General features: G+C 50.1%; 8 protein-coding genes across 8 annotated transcripts; 3 read left to right on the plus strand and 5 right to left on the minus strand.

Moving 5' to 3' along the window:
- Positions 1–858: 858 nt before the first annotated feature.
- PtrM4_081360 (uncharacterized protein) lies at positions 859–2,259 on the plus strand (the record flags this gene model as incomplete). Its single annotated transcript, XM_066106468.1, has 2 exons — positions 859–1,954; positions 2,114–2,259. The coding sequence occupies 2 exons, from the start codon at positions 859–861 to the stop codon at positions 2,257–2,259; spliced, it is 1,242 nt and encodes a 413-aa protein (XP_065963406.1).
- A 1,543-nt stretch (positions 2,260–3,802) lies between these two features.
- On the minus strand, positions 3,803–4,428 carry PtrM4_081370 (uncharacterized protein; the record flags this gene model as incomplete). The annotated part of the gene is made up of 3 exons (XM_066106469.1): positions 3,803–4,179; positions 4,244–4,331; positions 4,408–4,428. The coding sequence occupies 3 exons, from the start codon at positions 4,426–4,428 to the stop codon at positions 3,803–3,805; spliced, it is 486 nt and encodes a 161-aa protein (XP_065963407.1).
- A 657-nt stretch (positions 4,429–5,085) lies between these two features.
- On the minus strand, positions 5,086–6,269 carry PtrM4_081380 (glycosyl hydrolase; the record flags this gene model as incomplete). The annotated part of the gene is made up of 2 exons (XM_066106470.1): positions 5,086–5,088; positions 5,145–6,269. 2 exons carry the CDS (start codon positions 6,267–6,269, stop codon positions 5,086–5,088), a joined length of 1,128 nt encoding a protein of 375 aa, XP_065963408.1.
- A 1,400-nt stretch (positions 6,270–7,669) lies between these two features.
- Positions 7,670–8,350, minus strand: PtrM4_081390 (thioesterase superfamily protein; the record flags this gene model as incomplete). The annotated part of the gene is made up of 1 exon (XM_001941006.1): positions 7,670–8,350. The coding sequence occupies one exon, from the start codon at positions 8,348–8,350 to the stop codon at positions 7,670–7,672; it is 681 nt and encodes a 226-aa protein (XP_001941041.1).
- A 490-nt stretch (positions 8,351–8,840) lies between these two features.
- PtrM4_081400 (uncharacterized protein) lies at positions 8,841–10,604 on the minus strand (the record flags this gene model as incomplete). Its single annotated transcript, XM_001941007.1, has 5 exons — positions 8,841–9,379; positions 9,435–9,837; positions 9,890–9,919; positions 9,970–10,101; positions 10,149–10,604. 5 exons carry the CDS (start codon positions 10,602–10,604, stop codon positions 8,841–8,843), a joined length of 1,560 nt encoding a protein of 519 aa, XP_001941042.1.
- A 2,227-nt stretch (positions 10,605–12,831) lies between these two features.
- Positions 12,832–13,680, plus strand: PtrM4_081410 (uncharacterized protein; the record flags this gene model as incomplete). The annotated part of the gene is made up of 3 exons (XM_001941008.2): positions 12,832–12,985; positions 13,046–13,449; positions 13,498–13,680. 3 exons carry the CDS (start codon positions 12,832–12,834, stop codon positions 13,678–13,680), a joined length of 741 nt encoding a protein of 246 aa, XP_001941043.2.
- Positions 13,681–13,757: 77 nt separating this feature from the next.
- On the plus strand, positions 13,758–13,991 carry PtrM4_081420 (uncharacterized protein; the record flags this gene model as incomplete). The annotated part of the gene is made up of 1 exon (XM_066106471.1): positions 13,758–13,991. One exon carries the CDS (start codon positions 13,758–13,760, stop codon positions 13,989–13,991), a length of 234 nt encoding a protein of 77 aa, XP_065963409.1.
- Positions 13,992–14,390: 399 nt separating this feature from the next.
- Positions 14,391–15,207, minus strand: PtrM4_081430 (pectate lyase precursor; the record flags this gene model as incomplete). Its single annotated transcript, XM_001941009.1, has 2 exons — positions 14,391–14,578; positions 14,628–15,207. The coding sequence occupies 2 exons, from the start codon at positions 15,205–15,207 to the stop codon at positions 14,391–14,393; spliced, it is 768 nt and encodes a 255-aa protein (XP_001941044.1).
- Positions 15,208–19,273: the final 4,066 nt, after the last annotated feature.

The following is a 19,273-nucleotide window of genomic DNA, read 5'->3' on the forward strand; positions in this document are numbered from 1 at the left end:
GAATGGCCTCGGAAGCAACGCGCGACAGGCCACCATTCTTTGTCTGAACTTGCCCACCACACGAGATGGCAATTGCATAGGGATCTAGACGATGCCTAGCTGCCGTGTTTGTGTCGTAGATCAACGGCACACGGTCCTCTGATACTCCACGCCCCACAGCAACGTCTGAGGCAGGGCTAGCGTGGCCCTCCAAGGCTACAATCTGCCGAACGCGAGAGGTAGATCTTTTCTCGGAAGAGTAACGGAAAGCTTCAAGTCTGGGCGCTACGCCGCGAGGACTACTGCGGCATCGGGAACGCCATGGCCGGCGGCTACGGTGGAGGTACACCGTTGAAACGCAGATTCAAAGGCCACACAATACAGGCATGAGGGCGTTAATCGTGGGTCACTTGGACTGGCGCTGCGTTTCGACACCTAGCCCACGTCCGTCTCTATTGGCTCCTGTCGCTTCCTTCTGCGTAGGACGGAGATTTTCCCAATGTTTTACAGCGCCTGTCTCATAGCTTGGACACGTCTCAATAGAGACGTGTGGCCGCGTGAATGTAGTATTTGGCCTGACATCCGGGTCGTGTTGTGTCTTCACTTTCTTAACATTGTACCGTTCAGTTATTCCCTTTCTTCTTTGCGGGTCTGGAATGCGCTGTGTTGACTTCACAGGCTAGCACTTCTATTGTTATTGAACAATAGCACTGTTGCCTGCCAAGTGAAGACGCTCTCAGTCACCCCGTTCACTCTGTACAGGCTTTCACAGTGTACTCGCATCACTATCTTGGGGTTATAAAATTCCCTCGTCGAAGTTTCTACTTAACATTCATTCTACAAACCTTTCTTGCAGGCCAAGATCACACTCATTCCAGCATGTTTCCACAACTTAAGAAGAACACAAGCAACATGTCCAAGACTCTGTCAACGATCGCCCTCATGCTAGCTGCCGCGCCCTTCGCGACAGGTCACAGCTGGATCGAGCAGATGCGCAATATCGACGCCAAAGGCAACTATGTCGGCGAATATGGATACCCTCGAGGATACATCGCAAAGACTGACCCAGGATACAACGGAGATAAATCCATGAACTTCAACCTACCCGCAGCTCAAGGCAAAGCATTCATCGACGACACTACACCGCTCTGCCATCCAGGTCAGACGAAGCCAGTCCAATCTCAAGACAAGTACCCGCGTCTTAAGACACCACCAGGTGGTTTTGTTGCACTACGGTACATGGAAAATGGACACGTCACTGAGCCAGTTGGGCGCATGCTTGGGAAGCCGGATATGGGTGGCACCGTATTTGTCTACGGTACCACAGAGCCCAAGGAAGATGAGACGCTCGCCACCGTTATTCACTGGAATAAAGATGGCAAAGGTGGAAATGGGCACGGCAAGCTGTTGGCAACGCAGGATTTTGATGATGGTCGATGCTACGAGATGAACAACACGCCGAAGTCCAAGCAGCGTGCGAAGGAGTTTCCCAACTATGCCCTTGGTCAAGCTGTCGAGGGCGCGCCAGGCAACTATGCAATGTTCTGCGAAACGGACGTCCAGATTCCCGAGACCGCTGAAGTGGGCAAGCCATACACGTTGTATTGGGTTTGGCAGTGGAACACCAAGCCTGGCGCGGACCCAGGCCTCCCGGTGGGCAAAGACGAATGGTACACTACTTGCATGGACGTTGATGTTGCTTCCAACGGAACGGCCTCCAAGGAAGCGTCGGCGAAGTTTGCTCTTGTCCAGCAGGATGCCGAGACAGCTGCTGTCTCCAACTTTGCTGCGCGAACCGCTAAGATGACCGACATTGTCAAGGGCGAGTACGGTCCCATCTTCTCTGCTCAGCCGACTGGCGGTTCCGGTTCCGGATCTGGCGGTTCACCTGCTTCTTCCAAGCCTACACCAGCTCCTTCCTCCAAGCTTACTGCTACACCTCCGGCCTCCTTCACCACCCTTCCTTCGGCTAGTCGTAAGCCGCAAGGCAATTCGACCCTTCCAAGCTCGACTGGACTTGCCTCGACTGGACTTGCTATCCCGACTCTCACTGGCCGTCCCGGTACTGCGCCTACCCAATCGCCATCTGGCGATGACAACGTCGTCACTGTTACAGACATTCTCATGGTCACAGTTACTGCACCAGTCGTCACAGTCACCGCTCCAGCCATGACTGATTCGACACCCATTGACTCGGCTTCTCCGGCCATCACACCCATTGTAGCACGTAGCATCCACTACCGCAACGGTGCCAAGTTCCGCAGCCTGTCGGCAGCCTAAGTGAGCTTCACGCGCACTTTGAGTCTTTCTCATTTTGTCTCCCTTTTCCTTTGTTATCTTGATACCCTTTTCGGTGGCAGGCCACCGGCATAGATGAAGTCTCACGAGAAAAATGATGAGATCATGCACGCATGGAGCAATGATTTGACGTTCTCTGTTTTTCCTTTGTACAGTTTTACCGCCCCGCGTGGCGGGTGCTTTTGCGGGGTGTTTCGGAACATGGACATGGGAGATGATACCCTTTTGCATACACAAATTGGCGTTAGGTGTTTTTTTGTTTCTTTGCGTACATACCACATACCCGGCTTGTCACGGGCGTAGTACCTGCGACCGCATACAATATACATTTCCGTTTATCCAATGCTGACTTCACATTTTCTTATTGGTCCTCTGCTCGTGATTTTCTTACACTACCGAAAGTTTTCTTTATCGCTTTGCTGGAACAAAAAAACCGAACTTTCTGTGTTTCGAACGAGGGCAAAAAAGAATGGACGCCTACTACTCACTACAATCCCTTCGTTGGATTGACCACCGTCGGGCTGCATTGTCTTGGGCTGCTGCTAGTTAGTGGAAGAAGGTTGAATTATAGGATAGATATACTACGGTTGCTATTCTTTGTTATCCTTTGTTTGTCGGTAATGAAAGATATGAATCGCTCTCTTCCTCAAATTTGGCGCTAGACCTAAAGAGTGCGAGTCTCTGCAACAGGGAAACGATGTCTCTAGGTGTACACCCAACTTGACCTCACAAACCTCCCATTACCAGAAACTTGGCTTCTCTTCGTGTGTAGACCTTGCGCCGCTTAAAAAGGACTTTGAGCTCATGCTACCTGATAACTACGCTTTAGGTGTAACGCAGTAACAGGAAAACTGCTCTTCCCCTTGTCAATGGATACCGTGCGACTACCGTGAATATCTTCAGGTCATCTAACCTCCACAGAGTATAGTTAGACAAACTTTCTCTTCTATTTTGCTCAACCACGAATACCGTACCAGCGCGTAGGAATGTGCATAGGATAGGAAGTGCATGGTTCCTACGCCATACTGTACGCGTTGCAGTATCCGAAGGGAGGAGAGGTACTACCGTAGATACTCACGGACAGAGATGTCAACAAGCAAGTCAAGCTGGCTTGATTCTTATCGATTGCAGATCACAGACCATTCTCTGGGACGTGCCACTGTGCACGAGCCTCTATATTGTCTGTGATCTGCAATCGATAAGAATCAAGCCAGCTTGACTTGCTTGTTGACATCTCTGCTCACGGAAACCTCAAATGAAATCTCAACACTTTCTGGTCGAACGCAAACCGTTGTTTTTCTTGGACTTTGGACATCTACTCGTTGAAAATTCGTACAACATCATATCCATGCACATCAGCAATCTGTCAAGACTTTTCATTCGCAATCACCCAGCACCTTTCTTGGGCCATGCATCACCATCGCCCCATGTTTCATGCAATCTAAGATCTGTCTCCAGAAAGACATCGTAATTTCCAGCCCTTTAGTAGCGTTCGCAATACACCCCATATTCCCACCTATCCCATTTATTTCACCTTCTTGACGGCCTCCTCAACCTCCATATCCCCCTTATCCGTCTGCAACAAAGCCAACGTAAAAAGCCCCGTCAACGTCAACCACACATTTCCCCACACGCCAATCCCCATACTAGTATTATAATGGCTCGGCAACTTATAATGCTGATACGCACCAAACCCCGTCGTGATATGATGAAATAGCGTGGCAGCCACTACAGCCTTCGCATAGGGAATAGTGCTGCGCTTCGCAGACGGCGCAAACGGCACGGCGTTTGTAAACGAGATGAGGATAAGGGCGAGGGTAACGAGGCACCAGCCGTCGTTGCGGACGTTGTAGGTTTCGAGGTCGTTGGGAGCGAGGTTTAGTTGCGAGGGAGGACGGAACCCTGGGATTGTTAGATACACTGGTCGTAATCTCGAAATTGGGGGAGGAGTAGAGGGGAAACGCACAGCCGATGACCATGATGGGGTCGTATACGCGGCATAAGCCTCGCAAGCCATACCAAAACGCAGTGCCATAGGCATAAGCGTGGAAGACCTATCGTGAAATCGTTAGACCAATGCGCCTTCTCCCGCCATCATGCCACACGACGTCTTAACATTGGGGTCCATACAGTCGAGTTAACAGAAGGCATGATTCCTTCCCGTACAATTCAGTCCAACAGCTCAATTGATCAATCAAACGTCAAAAAGGGTGCACAAACACTGGAACTCAACAATTTTACCAAACAACGTCTAGCAGCACCCCAAGCTCAATTTAAAACCACAGGTACCCCCCAGATCCTGGGCATCCCACATGCTGGGCGACGTCATCATGAGAGCTCCAACAGCTCTATTTGGAGTTGAGGGCCGCTGCAAGCCACCGGGCTGACCCAGTACGGTACATCCACCCCTCCACCACAGTTACCGGATCCCCGTGTTACCTAGCGTTCCCGCGCATCGAGATGAGATCGCGCCTGCGATCTCTGGCTGAGGAGGGCGATGACGCTAGATTGCTTTGGGCGTGGATTAGCGGGGTTGCGGATTTGTAGATTCGGGGGCTGGAGGGGATCGGGATGCTGGGTGGGGATGGGGCGCGCGCGAAGGATTGCGATGCATTGCCGAGGCGGATTTGCGGACGTTGCGGAAGATGAGGTGCAGAACAGCATTACCTATGTTGATGAATAGAGAAACTGAAAGATGAGGAAGAGATGCGCAGTCTTCGAATCATATGTCTACAAATTGGGGTTCAATTCGGAAAGGCTAGGCCGACGGCAGCTAAAACATTCTAAGCTCAAGCATCACTACTACTACTACTCCTCCTCAGCTTTCCCCTCCTCCCTACCCCAATCATCCCATCACTTCCACTCACGCCCTGCAACCTCAAACTAGCACCCGCAACTTCCAGCTTATTGAAAGTATCAATCACCGTTGTCGGCTTACTCGTCCGCTGCGTAGTATCAATCTGACCCGCATTCGCAGCCCTATTCATAATCTCTTCGACATCCTCCTGCACCTCTGGTAGTATCTTGGCCGTGGCACCCAGATATCTCGCTAGAATACCCTTGAAGGAAACTTGATCGCTATTACACGCATTGGCAGGATCCGTCTGGCCTTCGCATTTCGATTCGAACAAAGCGCCGGTTTTGGGATCCGTAAATGTCCGGTTCGCAGAGGCGATAAAGCCGCGTGTGCGGTCAATCCAGACGCTGTCTTTGGTATTCGACGCCATGACCGCACTGCCGTAAAGAAAAACACCGACATTGTAACTCCACTGGTTGTGGTTGAGATCCGCGCACCCATTCTTTTCGTCGGTGCCGTCGTAGACGTTGAAGTCCTTGTCGACAAGGCCGACGCTGGTGCTCCAATTGTACGACTTTTCGGCCCAATCCAAACTGTCAGTGTCGTTGTTGAAGGCGCCGAGACGGGCAGCGAGTTGGAAGAAGAGACCGTTTGTTATGGCGCTTTTGTATTTGTAACCGACTTCGTCCGAGGCTTCGACAATTTTCCAGCGCATACCGCCATTGCATCTTCCCGGGTTGTCGGTCCATCGCTTCTTTTGGTCGTTGAATACGTTTTGCGAGAGGTTTTGCCATGGCATGGGTCCGGACTGTGGTAGAGAATTCTCAGCTGCTGTTAGGGCTGCGAGTGCCCACCAGGATTGGTCATCGTTTCCTGTCGCGTCGATGGTCATAAAGTCGCTGGTGGGGGCTGCTTGGCTCAAAATGGTGTCTTTGATCATGTTTTCATATTGGCGGTCCCCTGTTGTGTCCCCGTAAACCAAGAGAGCATCGACAGCGGTACCGGACTGCCACCACCAGTACGGTTGAGGGAGTAGGGCTAGACCCGGGTTCGGGAAGGACGCCTTTAGTGAGGCTGCGAATGTTGTAACAGAGGAAAGCAGCCTGGAGGGTGGGGGCGGTGGTGGTGGTTGCGATCCTATTGTAGCAGTGTTGAGTACCAAAGTGATGGCATTTGCGAGGTTTGGGGGTATCATTTTGAAAAGCGGGGATGTAAATATCTAAACAGTCTGGTATATCGAACAATAAACAAATAAACAAGCTCAGTCGCTCACGCAAAACGATGCGACGCGAAAGCGGAGAATAGAAAAAATGAGTGTGTGGATAGGTTCCCTGACCCAAACAACGAGGAGCGGATACCCTGACCCAAGAAAAATGAGTGACTGACAGCGATAAACACTGCCCCGGATAAAAAAAGATATCAAGAAATAAATGAATCTCCAACAACAAAGAATCGAGAAAAGTAGATAAGAAACTTGTGGAGGCAGAGGCACTGATAGGTAGGGCCACCCCTCGCCCTACATGCCGCGTCCCAATGCATGACGTTGTTTCGAGACCCAGCAAAAGCTGCTGCGGACCAAGGCGCCACGTTCGCCTCGAAATTACCAGGCTTATTTACGAGCCCCACAAGGATATAGTAAACAAACTGCTTAGGCCGTCTCGAGGTCGACAAGAAGTTTGATTTGGCGGTAAAACTTAATGCCCAGCGCAGGGCCATGCGATGCACAACTCCCGAACCAAACCAACCAAGGAACCAACCGAATTAAACGGTAAAAACCAAACAATCATCAAAATCCCCGTCTTCCCAATATACGAACAACACCCCAAACTCACACACACTCAGCTCCCTCCTTCAAACTTAGGCAAGATACTTACCACAGAAATTCCCCGGCATCAGAATCCTTGTGCTTACTTCCTTCCCTTCCTTTCACATGACGCCAACCGGCGAAGGAGAAAAATTACCCCTGATCCTTCCTAGGCCCTTAGCCAGGCACCACCGCAGCAGCCCTTGTCTGTAACTTGCCGCCGCCGCGCCCTTGATCTGAAACACACTGCCACGCTTGTCCACTCCCCACCGCTAACGTGCGAGGTTACGATTCGTCAGTATTTTGTGTTTTGTGGGCCGGGGCGAAGTTGCCGAGAGGGCCCGGGACGCGGTGTCCGGGCTTGGATGCAGTTTATCTTTAGCGACGTTGCGTCACGTCGCGGGAATGTGAGTTGTGCATGTGAAGGGGACGGGACGGGCGTTTTTGGTTGCGTGATGTGGTGCTGGTGGATATGGGAATTACCCGAATAGCGTGGTTTTTGCTTGCATCGCGCTGCATTGTGCTGTAGGTATTTTGCGATGGTTGGATGGTGCTGGCAGGGAGAGATTGATGTGGTTGATCGCTCGCCAAAGACCGGCAATTGTGAGGCGAGAAACCCACATGGGGCTTCTGGACGTTCTTTCGTATGCGCGGAGATGTATGTGGTATCGGTGTGGTTCATTTGCCATGTTTTTCTTTTTTGTCAATACTGTATCAATATCACAGCCACGTACGTCGTCGGCTTGCGCGTCCCCAGCCACGTGCCCGTAGCCGCCTGGCCGCAATCGCCATTACAGCTTCGCCGCTGCCAGCTCCTTCGGCACCACCCACGCTGCCCACGCTTCCGCATATACCGTCCCTTCTCCGTCTTCTATCCATCCTTTGGTCTCGATCCACCTCCCCTTCTGCCGAACAGGCTTTCCCCTGGCCATGTACACACCCGGTGTCTTAACCGCCTTCTTGAACGAGATCTTCATCTCGACAGTCGCCGATGGGCCATCACAGAACTCGAAAACCAGCAGGCCCATTGCCATATCCAACAGCGTCGCTATGAAACCGCCGTGAAGCCTATTCTTAGCACCGTCCAAGCCATTTCCCAGTGAACATAGGATGATAAGCTCGGGTACTTCCGGGTCGTCCAAGTCATACACCACCTCCTCTTTCTCTATCAGCCTTTTCATCATCTCCGCACTTGGTTTCGGGGGAATGTAGTCCTGAGTGAGCATTTGCGGTATTCTCGTCTCTGCGTTGGCAGCCCGTCTCTGGCCACCACCCGGCTTGAACAAGTCGATATACGCGGATAGAGCGTCATCGTCGAACAGCATACGCGTGAGAAGAGGAATCGTGCGGGTAGGATGTTGTAGCATAGCTTTGCGGGTGCGAATGTGTGTTATGGATGGATCTGAGAGAATGGCCATGCACCACGCGTGCGCGGTGATGTCGCCGAGGCGGTCCTCTGTTCTGGGTGCCATGGTGGAAGGTGGGTATACGGTGAGGGGGGCTGTATGAGGTCGTGACGACTTCGAGGGCGTGGTATTTGAACTGCTATTGCTAATGCTAATGTTGTACTATTGACACCTCGTACGAGCTGACCCTCCGTCGCGATGCGGAGTAGTACAGGTTCCGAGGTTGCCGGCGTCATATCGGCTGTAAGACGAGGGTAGAACTCTAGACATACACCTCACTCTCACCTAGGCACTACAAAAAGTTGGATCGAGATAAGAAGTTCCATTGATGCTACGTGGGAAGTGACCAGCCACGAAATGACATCGTCGTAACGTCGTCGACTTCGTTCGGGCGCTAAATGCGACCATGTTCAATCATATCCAGCACGTAGCAATCCTTTGCAATGTCATTCAATGCGAACCATAAATCAGCATGCTTGACCAATATCGCCTGTACGAGATGCACCAGTTTGGGGGATGTCCACGGAAGACGCTGCGCGATGCCAATCCTAGTCACTTAGTGTGCGTCCTTCAGTAAGGTCAACAGAAGCGCACCCTCCAACACATCAGCGTCATACATACCCGGCTGCGGCTGCACATCAGAAGTCTCGGAAACCGGTTGATTGTAGACCTGGGTTGCCGCAGTACCCTTGGTAGCAGCAGCACCTTTGTTGACACCACGCTCCTTGGTAGCAGCACCGTTGTTGATACCACGCTCCTTGGTAGCAGCAGCATCGTTGTTGACACCACGCTCCTTGCCAGCGACAGTCTTCTCGACGACACCGCTATACTCAAAGCCCTTGACATTACCACTCCGAGCAGCGAGACCAGCCCAGAATATATCCCCGCGCTTAGGCAACTCTCCGAACATGAGCTTGGCAATTTGAGCGTCATTGGCAATCTGCGCATCGCGGAGCTGATGTGTGGGACGCCAGAAGAAATCCTGTTGAATGGGAAGAGCTGGTGTAAGGCCGGAGGAAGTATCATTTCTGATCGGCAGACCGGGAGTCTGGTGACGGAAGAGTCCCATATCTTGGTTGCGGGCAATATAGGAAGCTATATGAGGCGTTAGTGGTACATCTCCGTAGGTTGGAAGTTGAGATATGCTCACCTGGCATGGGGGTGATGTCGTACTTGCTCTTGCGCGGCTTGATTTGCCTAAGACCTGGCTTGATGGTTGAGGTTGTCTTGACAGGTTGGGTAGCTTTAGCGGCGTCAGTGGCTTGGACAGCTTTGGCGCCTCCAGTGACGCCAGACTGGCTGCTCTCGGCAGCGCCGACATCCCCGCCAACCTTTGTGTGCTCAACCTCTTCAGTGCCCATGTTAACATCCACTCTGCCCGAAGGGTTGTGTTGTGTCTTCTGGCGCTTGATAGGACGAGCTTGGTGGTCAGGGTCTGCATTACGACCGTGAATGACCCAAGCACCGCGATGCTTGTTGGAAACAGAGTTGATGATAGTGCTGTTGTAGAGTTTATGAGGTGAGCCGATGATAGTCCAAATCTTCTCGTTCTTCTGTATCGTTGTTAGCAGGGAGATGACATGAACATTCCAACGGGGAACTTACCATGAGGCTGACAGCATTGGATTTGGATGTCTGGAGTGTGTTAGAATAGCCTCAGTGATACGTCATCGGTTGATGCTTACCTTGAGAGCCATGCAGATCCAGTCGATCCGCTCTTTGAAGGTCCACTGTTGGGTTTGGCCAATAGAGTCGATGACAGTCTTGTCGTAAATAGCTGCCTTGAAGCCTTCGGTGTGGATAGCCTTCGTCATACGCTGGAAAGTTAGTGACAGCAATAAAGCAGCATGTTTCTGTCACTTACGATGATGTCCCAAGCACAAGCCTCGATGGCCCAATCTCCATAGTAGGAGTCGTGAGTCGGAGACAAGCGCTTGCGATAAGCGCTGCCTTCGGTGTCCTTGGCTACACTCATCTCTTTGAACGCATTCACTAGTAGTTTAGCAACAGCTTGGTGCTCTTCTTCTGTCTGAGGAACCGTGCCATCTTGTCCCGGGGCGCGCCACTGAACAAAGTCCATTGATGCTTTCGCATCATCCATGGCCTGGAAGTACAAGCTTCCGGTGTCTGGGAAGTCCTTGTTAAGACAGTCAGATGTGGCCGCCCGGAGACGGCACGGTCCCTTCAAACCCTCCGGCACCTTCTCCAGCTTTGATTGAGTCAAAGTTAGGAACTGAGGGTGTTGTGGAGGACATGGGGTTTCCCCCGACGACGAGCTTGTACCTTGCGCTATGCCCTTTTCAAGGCTATAACCCGACATTCTGTTGAGGCTATAACGATTGTTGATATATCGATCTAGACGTCTGATGCAGGAGTGTTAGCACTGTCTTTTGTTGAAATGAGGCCCAGGATCCAGAGGCAAGACCGACAGCGGCGAGTATAGCGAGAAGGAGGGTGAATTCGGCAGGGAAGGTGAATTCGGTGAGTTTGGCTGTTTATATAGTCTCAGATGTGAAATGCAAACTGGAACCGAGAGGGCAATGTGAAGCGGGGTAGCTGTTACGCTGCGACTTTGATACTGAAAGTGAAGTGAAGTGAAGGCAAATACCCGAGGAAAACAAACAAAACTTGCTGCCGTCTAACAACGCAAGACCTAATGACATCATAAAACAACATTCAGGCATCTTTCATAGACGTATATACAACAGCAACGAGTGAATCTCCATAAATTCTTGCATAGTAGAAGGTGCTGCGACTTCTGCAGCGTTGTAGGAATCGCGCATTCACCTCGGTACTTACCCGTGCAAGAACAATATAAATTATTGACGAGCTTCAACAGCGATACAGTATGATTTAGGACTGCATGACTCTTTTGATCATCACTGTCCAGGTGCCCTTCATTGTCGACATATACGAGTTTCACCGTCGATCACCGGGCTGCAATCCATTATGATGAACCGCGTTTAGTGTCATGACGTAGTAATTTTGCTCATGTTACCTCTCCAGGCTGCATACGCGAGGTCGCTGGGTAACAGACTTTCAGCATCGATAACAGAAATATTCCAGCGGTGAGTGTCTATCAGATTGAATAGACGCTGAGGTGCGCGCGCCAAGTATCACTATGGCAAACGAATAATATTCCTTCGTCTTCGCAATCAGCCTCTGAGAGTAAACACTGGACAGTATGGAAATCCAGATCTGATGCACATCTACTGTAAGCAAGATTTCTACGCCTCATTGCGAGAAACAGACCCAGTAGTCCATTCTACCTGTCGCGAATCACATTCACATGATCGAATGTCGTATTCACTCCCAGCGCTGGCGCGTCGCACAGCAAGTGGGCGCATCATCCGTTTGCAAGCTCACAAAAAGCGTTTGCGATTTGATTGCTGATGAAGAGTTTACTAGTGAATGCCGGTATAAATGGAGGCTTTCCAAGGTTTGGAGCGAGTCATGTCTAGCGTGTCATCGAGAAACAGGATACCTGCATGCGCATGCGGGGAAGACGCATGGTGGTCTAGCGTGCATCGGTCAAACTTCAAATTCAACGTCAAGTAATGACACCACCTTCCTATATACTCACTCTTCTTGTTTCTCACGATTGGTTTCGCAGTCTAGTTTCTCTGTGTTACGAAAGACCAGGTATAGAAAAGTCGTTCAGTCTTTTACAATCCGGGGCCGTCATGCACTTTACGGGAGCCTTCTAGCGACACGGGTGTCGCTGCTCGGACAGCGCAGTGAATGCGTGTGTCTTTTCGAGGTACGCGATTTTTCACGATACCTAGTGTTGCAGATTTGGAGTTGACGTTAATACAAGGAAACGACGACAAGGCCATCACACCATGGACACCAAACAAGAGTATGAATGGGCCACTTCTCGCGTCCATATTTTTCCCTTATCGCTATTCCATAGATCCTCGGTGCTCTTTACCACAACTTCTTACCGCCAATAGAGGCATACGATGTAACTTCCGGGATGATCTATCTCTTCTTCAGCATCATCTCTCTGGCTTTTGCAAAATTTTCGTACACTTGATGTGTTTGGAACGTCTTACTTCATATTCTCTATCTCTGTTATCACAATGCAATCGACAGATCGCAACCTCATGTATCGCGGATGCCGTTACGTCAGGGCTGTCGCTGATGGCTAGCGATTACTGGACGATGCGCCGAGCGAATGCTCGTACGTACCCCGGGCACCAACGACAACTACGACACGATGACAATGCGGATATCGGGTAACGTTTCATCATTCCGATACTACCCACTGTCTGGAGAAGCGAGGAAATCACAGCAATGCGCGCTACCGGAGCCGATATCTGCGCATATCTCCTCCCCCGCTCCTAGCCCTTCGGCGCACGGGCCCGTGAACCACCGCATGACGCATACTGATTATGAGAAGGTTTCTCTCTATCTCCTATTTGGGTATTGCCGGCGTAGCTAGGAGCACGCAACGGCGCCAAGCATCTAGGTTTTAGAAACATGCGACAGTGCCCTAATCGTCAGTCTCCCGCACTCTCTCATTGTCCTTCGCCAACATCGTCAACATGAGCTTTTTTGATTATTCCTTCGAACTTCAGCTACCAGCAGGCTCTCAGAGCACAGAAGCCGATCATTTTGACCCTGGCTGGTATGAGCCTGGTGGCCCATTGAGCTTGAGCGACACTCCAGAATTTGTCCACACTCCCTCTATGGGCAGCGGTACGTATTGGCAGCACATCTACCAATTCGGAAGTAGACACTAACTCCATCTACACATAGGCGAAAGGCTGATTGTGGTTCTCCACATATCCCCATCGCGACTCGCATCAGCGACTAGTCATGGTAGCTCCATCGGAGACAAAGAAATGCGAGCCAAAAAGGTCATTTCAAAGCAAAAGAAGGAAGACGGAGTAGCGGAAAAGATGGGCTCTGATGTCAGAATCATCAGCACAGCTACTGGATATCATATCGGAGGCGTTTATTGGCAAGCGCCCGCCTGTGACACAACCATCCCCTCCTCACCCGCCGAGATCAGCGAGTATGTCGATATGCTTGTCAAGGCAATATTGAACAATCAGGGCTGCCGAGAGCGCGAAAATCGTCAGCAGTTTCTTAATCGCTGGGGCACCGGATCTTCTTTCTACACGATATTCGAGGTGGAAGCTGCCGCTCGCGAGGTCATCGTAAGTTAAGCTCAAGCAGCACACTTGAGTCATCTGACAACAACCCAGCTCGGAATGAAAGAGATTCATGAAAATGGTTGGACCAAGGCCATCTACGACAAGGACGAGCGCGAGTGCTACCAACAGACGATGTTTTACTCGTTCGCGGATCGGTTCACAGCCATTCATGAGCTGCTAATGGTATGTCTTAGTATTGATGACATGCATTATCGTTCTGCATATTGCGATTGATTTTTTGCGCGTAAACGGTTGCGTTGGAACACTTGTATTCACATCTACAGCACTCAAAGACCACTTGCAAGGACGTCATGAAGGGGACAAAGTTTTACGCCATCATCGGAAACCCGCGAGTGCTCAGCAAGCGCACCAAGATGAACGTCCACTCAAATTCCCGGAAAGCAGTCCGGATTGCCAAGGGCATGGAGTTCATGAAGCGGCAACATGAGGACACTGCAAAGAACGAGTACGATGCAGCTGAAGAAGCTGCCGAAGATGATCACCCTCGTCCGAAGAAGCGCGCAAAGAAACGCCATTTTAGATAGGTTTTGCAGCGTTTGAGAACGTGGAGACTTGTTTCAGAAGTATGGATATGTACCCTTTGGATGATACTGGCAACGTTCCGTTATATGCTTGTTGTGGAAGCTGATGTCTAGGAATCTAGCAGCGCCTTTGGCTCGAATGGATGGGGTTGGTACACCTGGTAACTTCTTGCACATAATATCATAGTAGAATTATAAAAGTTGATTGCCGTCAAGCAGCAAATGTATTACATGCGCGGCATGCGGTTGAATAAATACTGAGTGAATATATACACGAAGAATCTCCTTCCCATCCAACGACCCCTATCACAATATCAGGTCTATGTATGATATCGATATGTCGTATATCACACAATCCCGAACCACCCTCTTTCTTTTCCTCCATCCAGAGCGTATATGCCTCTAGCAAGACTTGATGGCCGAAGCAGTGTACTTGCAGTAGTTGGAAGGACCCTTGGAGACGGACTGGGGCTCAGAGCCGGGCTTGGTACCCTTAAACTCCTCGCAGATAGTTTTTACGTTGGTGGCGCAGGTGTTGGTGATAGTGGAGGTACCTCCGAAGTTGGGGTTGATGCCAGTCAGGACCTTACCTAATATTTCTTAGTAAATAATATCTACTTAGTTAATTTATAGTATTACCGTTGTAAGCCTTGACGTTCTTAACGACGACGGAGCGCGGCACGCTCTTCTTGCAGTTGCCGCAAGCACGGTAGAGCTTGCCAAAGTCCACTACAGTAAAGCCATCAATGGTGACTGTGCCTTGGCCGTTGTGCTGGATGACCTTGTCTGAAGCAGACTGAGCACCTCCGCCCTTGATCATGGCGTTGCCATCTCCCTTGAGGGTAAGAGCATCCTCGCAGACGTCAACCCACCAAACGTTCTCGATGGTGCATGATCCCTCGCAGTGGATACCCTCGATCTGGTCCTTTCCGATGATGGCGTTCTTGAGGGTACCGCCGTTCTTAACAAGGAAGACAGCATCGGCATTTCCGCCTTCGGCTTGGCCGGTGCAGCTTACACCACGGCCATAGGTCTTCATGCCACCATCGAAAGTCCCGCTGACCTCTTGGGCCTTCTTGTAGGTAACAGAGCCCTTTGACGCCGGGATGGGAAGAGATGCGCGCTTGGCAAGGGAGAAGATCTCGTTGGGAGCGGGGGCAGCAGGACCGGCGGTGGCGAAGCCAGTGATGGCAGCAATGACGGCGAGAGAGAACTTCATTGTGATGGTTGGAGTAGAAAAAAAGTCTGTTTGATAAAGTATGTATAAAGAAGATAAGATGCTGAAAGAGTTGGGAATGTGTAATGCTTCAAGCAGACAAAGGGGCGTAAAATGTGATCGTGGATACAGTTAAATGCATATGCTCCCTGGGTACTTATAAGCGATTTGTTCCATCGATATTGCCGCCCCACCACCTCTTCGTTCGAGATTTGGCCATGTGAGGTGTTCCCCGGAAAACTGTGGGCCAGCCTCAGAGCATCGTGCGCTTGTTGACAAGACCTCGATACGAACCCGGTACGAGGTACGCTCTCATCCTCCTATTGGGTACCTGAGTTCCGGTATTGTTTTTGTTCCGTAGGGTGGGTAGATAATGAACATTCGGACCACTTTCTCTGAAAGTAGATTGTCACACCGACGCTACCAGACGGGAAGATGCCAAGCTTCACTCTGAAACCACGCGAATATCCACATCAACACCACCAACCTGGTATGCTAAGATGAGTCGAATTTCCGCCCCTTAGTTACAACGCCTGACCAGTGAAATAATTTTCCAGAAGTCGTGCCAAGCGACGATTGCGAGTGATGACTGCGGGGCGGGCCTTGCGCTACAACCTCTGATTGATGAGGCTGTTTCAACCCCTCTCTTGTGTGGTTCCTAATAGCAGCATCTTTAGGTACAAGATCTGCGGTAACTTGGCATGCTTGAGCTTGCGGGCGAATTCTTCCGCTCTTTCATTCTTGTACGCTAATAGGCAGCCTACTTGACTACTCATATGTGAGATGAGTTCCGGAGTGGAGTAAATCCAGCAGTGGTTTGAGTGTTATTGTATGCGCGTGACATACAGAGAGATGATGGACTATTGCTGCACGCCACATCCTCAGTGTCACCTGGGTAACTTGCAATACTTGACACCCTGGTATACCAAGGCTACTATATGTAGGCGCTAGATATGCCCAAGTGTTAGGAAGAATGGGATCTACCCACATTGTCAAGTGTCTTGCGTCACCCAGTGTTGGGCATCTTGGTTGTGGTCCAAGAAGCTAACAACTCATCACGCGACTGAACGTGCTACCCACAACCGTGTCGCGCGTAAGTACAAGCAATGTTGTCTTGAGATAACAGATACGAGAATCCTTATTCGCAATGACGTAGGACTGCAGATCATGGTAAGAAGGTCCGAAGCAGAGTGGACGCGTCGCCTGTCGAAATTGATATTTCCAATGGACCTAGCGGTGTGCCGACAGAGTGAGGTAATCGCGCTCCGTAATCGGATACATACAGTAGGTGCCCACAGGAACTTGCTAGTGGTGTGTGACGACTCGATAAGTTGGTATGGGGTTCAAGAAGGCGATTCTCGCGATGTCGGTGTAATTACACAGTTCCCCTGCGCTTACCTGTTCTGGACGGAATGCGGGGTTGGACACACCAACTTCTTTCTCCTCCAACAGAACAAGCAATATGATTGCATCAAACCCACCTTCTGTTCATTAGATGACTCGTAGCGCCGCGATGATACTACTGATTTGGTATAATCCTAAGACGCGACTGGTACCCATGAGAATTTCTTTGCTAGCAGTTTTATCATCCAACCTGTAATCAAAGATCCATAGTTTAAGATTGGATCCGCGTATGCACCGACCATGCAAATTTCTACCCAACGTATCTATGATAGCCAAGCAATCATTTGGTTTGATGTATACTATCTACCTACTCTTTAATGGCACCTCTTATACACAACATTGACTCCGCCCCTCGCCCTGCATTCTACCAAATCTCCTGCTTAACCTTTACCTTGGCAAGCGCATGTCAGATTCAAAGGTTGATGATTGTACTAAGAGGACAATATATCAAGACAATAGCATAATATTCTACCTGCGAAGGATAGACAAATTGCTACTAATTCACGATAGCGTATTTTAATACTAAATACCCTATGCTAACTTATCTCGGCCTATTCAGGGCGGAGTCCTAACAGCGCAGCTGTCACAATTTTTTATTGCGCTCAGGCCAATAAGTCTAATCTTCAACCAACTTCTCGCAACCCCCCTCGATCTCTCAACATAAAATACGTGCCCCCGAGGGATCTACGATCGAACCTTGGAAGAGTTCTTATACCAACTGTGCACGGCCAGGGTAGGAGAAGCAGAAAGCAGACAGCCACTCTTCCGAAAGGCCGAACAGATGCAAGGGTAACGAATGGGTAGATGTATCATTCGTAAGGTCTGCCGAGTAGAGTACTCAGTAGGTATCATTTACCTATATAGGCTAGGCAGGGTCCGTCCTAGGATATCATGTGACAACAGACATACAAAAATCGTGTTCTACGTTTACTCCCAGTCTACACGGTGGGTCAAGGTATCCGTTTCTGGGACGCGACTTTACCAGTCGAATACGCATCTCAGATCTCTGAGATATACATCGAACCTCTAATGCGTACGCAGAAAGTGTTGAATACTTGCAACGTCGTATACGATGATCCAACAGCTTACGCGTGTTGTCTCGCGAGAATGGGTAAGCCGGTTGCTCGTTACCGGCCAATCCATCGGGATAACAAATATCACTGCCTCTCAAACGCGCAATTGTTTACATCTCCAACACTAGTATTACCGTTCTTCTCCGTATCTTGCTTCCTGTCCCCCCGCGATGAGCCGGTTATCACCGCTTCGCAGTATGTAGGCCTGGTAGTTGGGAATACTACATAGTGGCAGTCAGACTAGGTCAGTCAGTGCAAATTCACCAATAGGTCTCCCGCAGCAGATACATATCTGACTCGTTGAAGACTGTCAGCACTATAAGAAAAATGCCGCATCAGCTCAGCGAATGGGCTAGGAACGGGCTCACCCAGCTACGCAGCTCACCTCCAAATACCTCTCTAGCTCAGCGCTATAATACATAAGACATACTGTAAACTTCTTGGTAACAGTCAGCTCGTGTGAATCTTTTTTTGTATATAATGATGTCTGCGCATTCCATGGAGTCGCAGTCTCACGCAGCTCTACTTGGGTACTCAACAAACAAATTGTCACCTACTGCCGATTGAACCCCCCTAACAGCTCTGTGCTGTCGACCCTATACGCTCCTGGCCCAGCCAGCCAGCCAAAACTATCTCAACCAAACGACTTTGAACGATTACAACGACGCGCCAACTCTATAATCACAAGACAGCTCTCACTCCAAAACACCTGCACTCAACGTCTACCTCGACTCCCCCCGCAGTTCTTACGTCCACCACTAGCATCGTAGGTGCACTCTAGGTTTCAGAAAATGAGCTCTAGCTTGTGTTGGGCAGCGCCGCTGTGCTTGCTGCACCAAGCAGGGAAAACGAAGTCGCAAACCAAATCGTCGATCGCGCTGTTGGTTCTGTGTCCACTGATTCTCATCACGGGACGCCGGTACTCAACGTCCCAAACAAAATCGTCGATCGCAAGGCTACGAGATTTCTCGATGCACCTCTTGGTAGTTTGTTTTCAAGCGGTAGCTTCAAGTGTCCCAGCGGGGCCACCATATTCAACTGGTTGTCAGCAACCGTAGACGTGAAGAAGGTTGGGAGCCAAACAATTGTAACCTGGTCGCCCATACCCGGGGCCGGCACCATTACCGGCACTGCTATCGCCGGTAACAACGAAGTTGTCGTAAATCAGTCAATAACGACGAAAGAAGTATTCAAGCACTATACTGAGGGAGATTGCATTTACCGTCCATCGAGCACGTTCGTGGCGCATGTCGACTTGCAAAAGAGTACCCTCCTGCTCGCTGAAGGTAGTGAACAGGTATTGACCGAACAGTGCAAGACCAACGGCGTATTTTCACCGGCTACGGCATGTGAGAAGTTATATAGCACATGGACAGGATGATGAAAGTTGTTTGTCTTGACCATCTGGTTCCAATCCCTCGCTTATCGATGTTCGTCTCCAGTCACTCGTTTAAACTTGGTTTTGTAAATAATCACAACACGCAATTCGGGAAAACATCACTAGCTCGTGCAAATCATGTGAAGTATGAAGGTTTATCAATCTAGCTCCCAATATCTTCTACTCTTTTGTCTAACTCATAATCACTCTATTC

The sequence above is a fragment of the Pyrenophora tritici-repentis genome, chromosome 3 (assembly GCF_003171515.1).
Source record: "Pyrenophora tritici-repentis strain M4 chromosome 3, whole genome shotgun sequence".
Lineage (NCBI taxonomy): Eukaryota > Fungi > Ascomycota > Dothideomycetes > Pleosporales > Pleosporaceae > Pyrenophora > Pyrenophora tritici-repentis.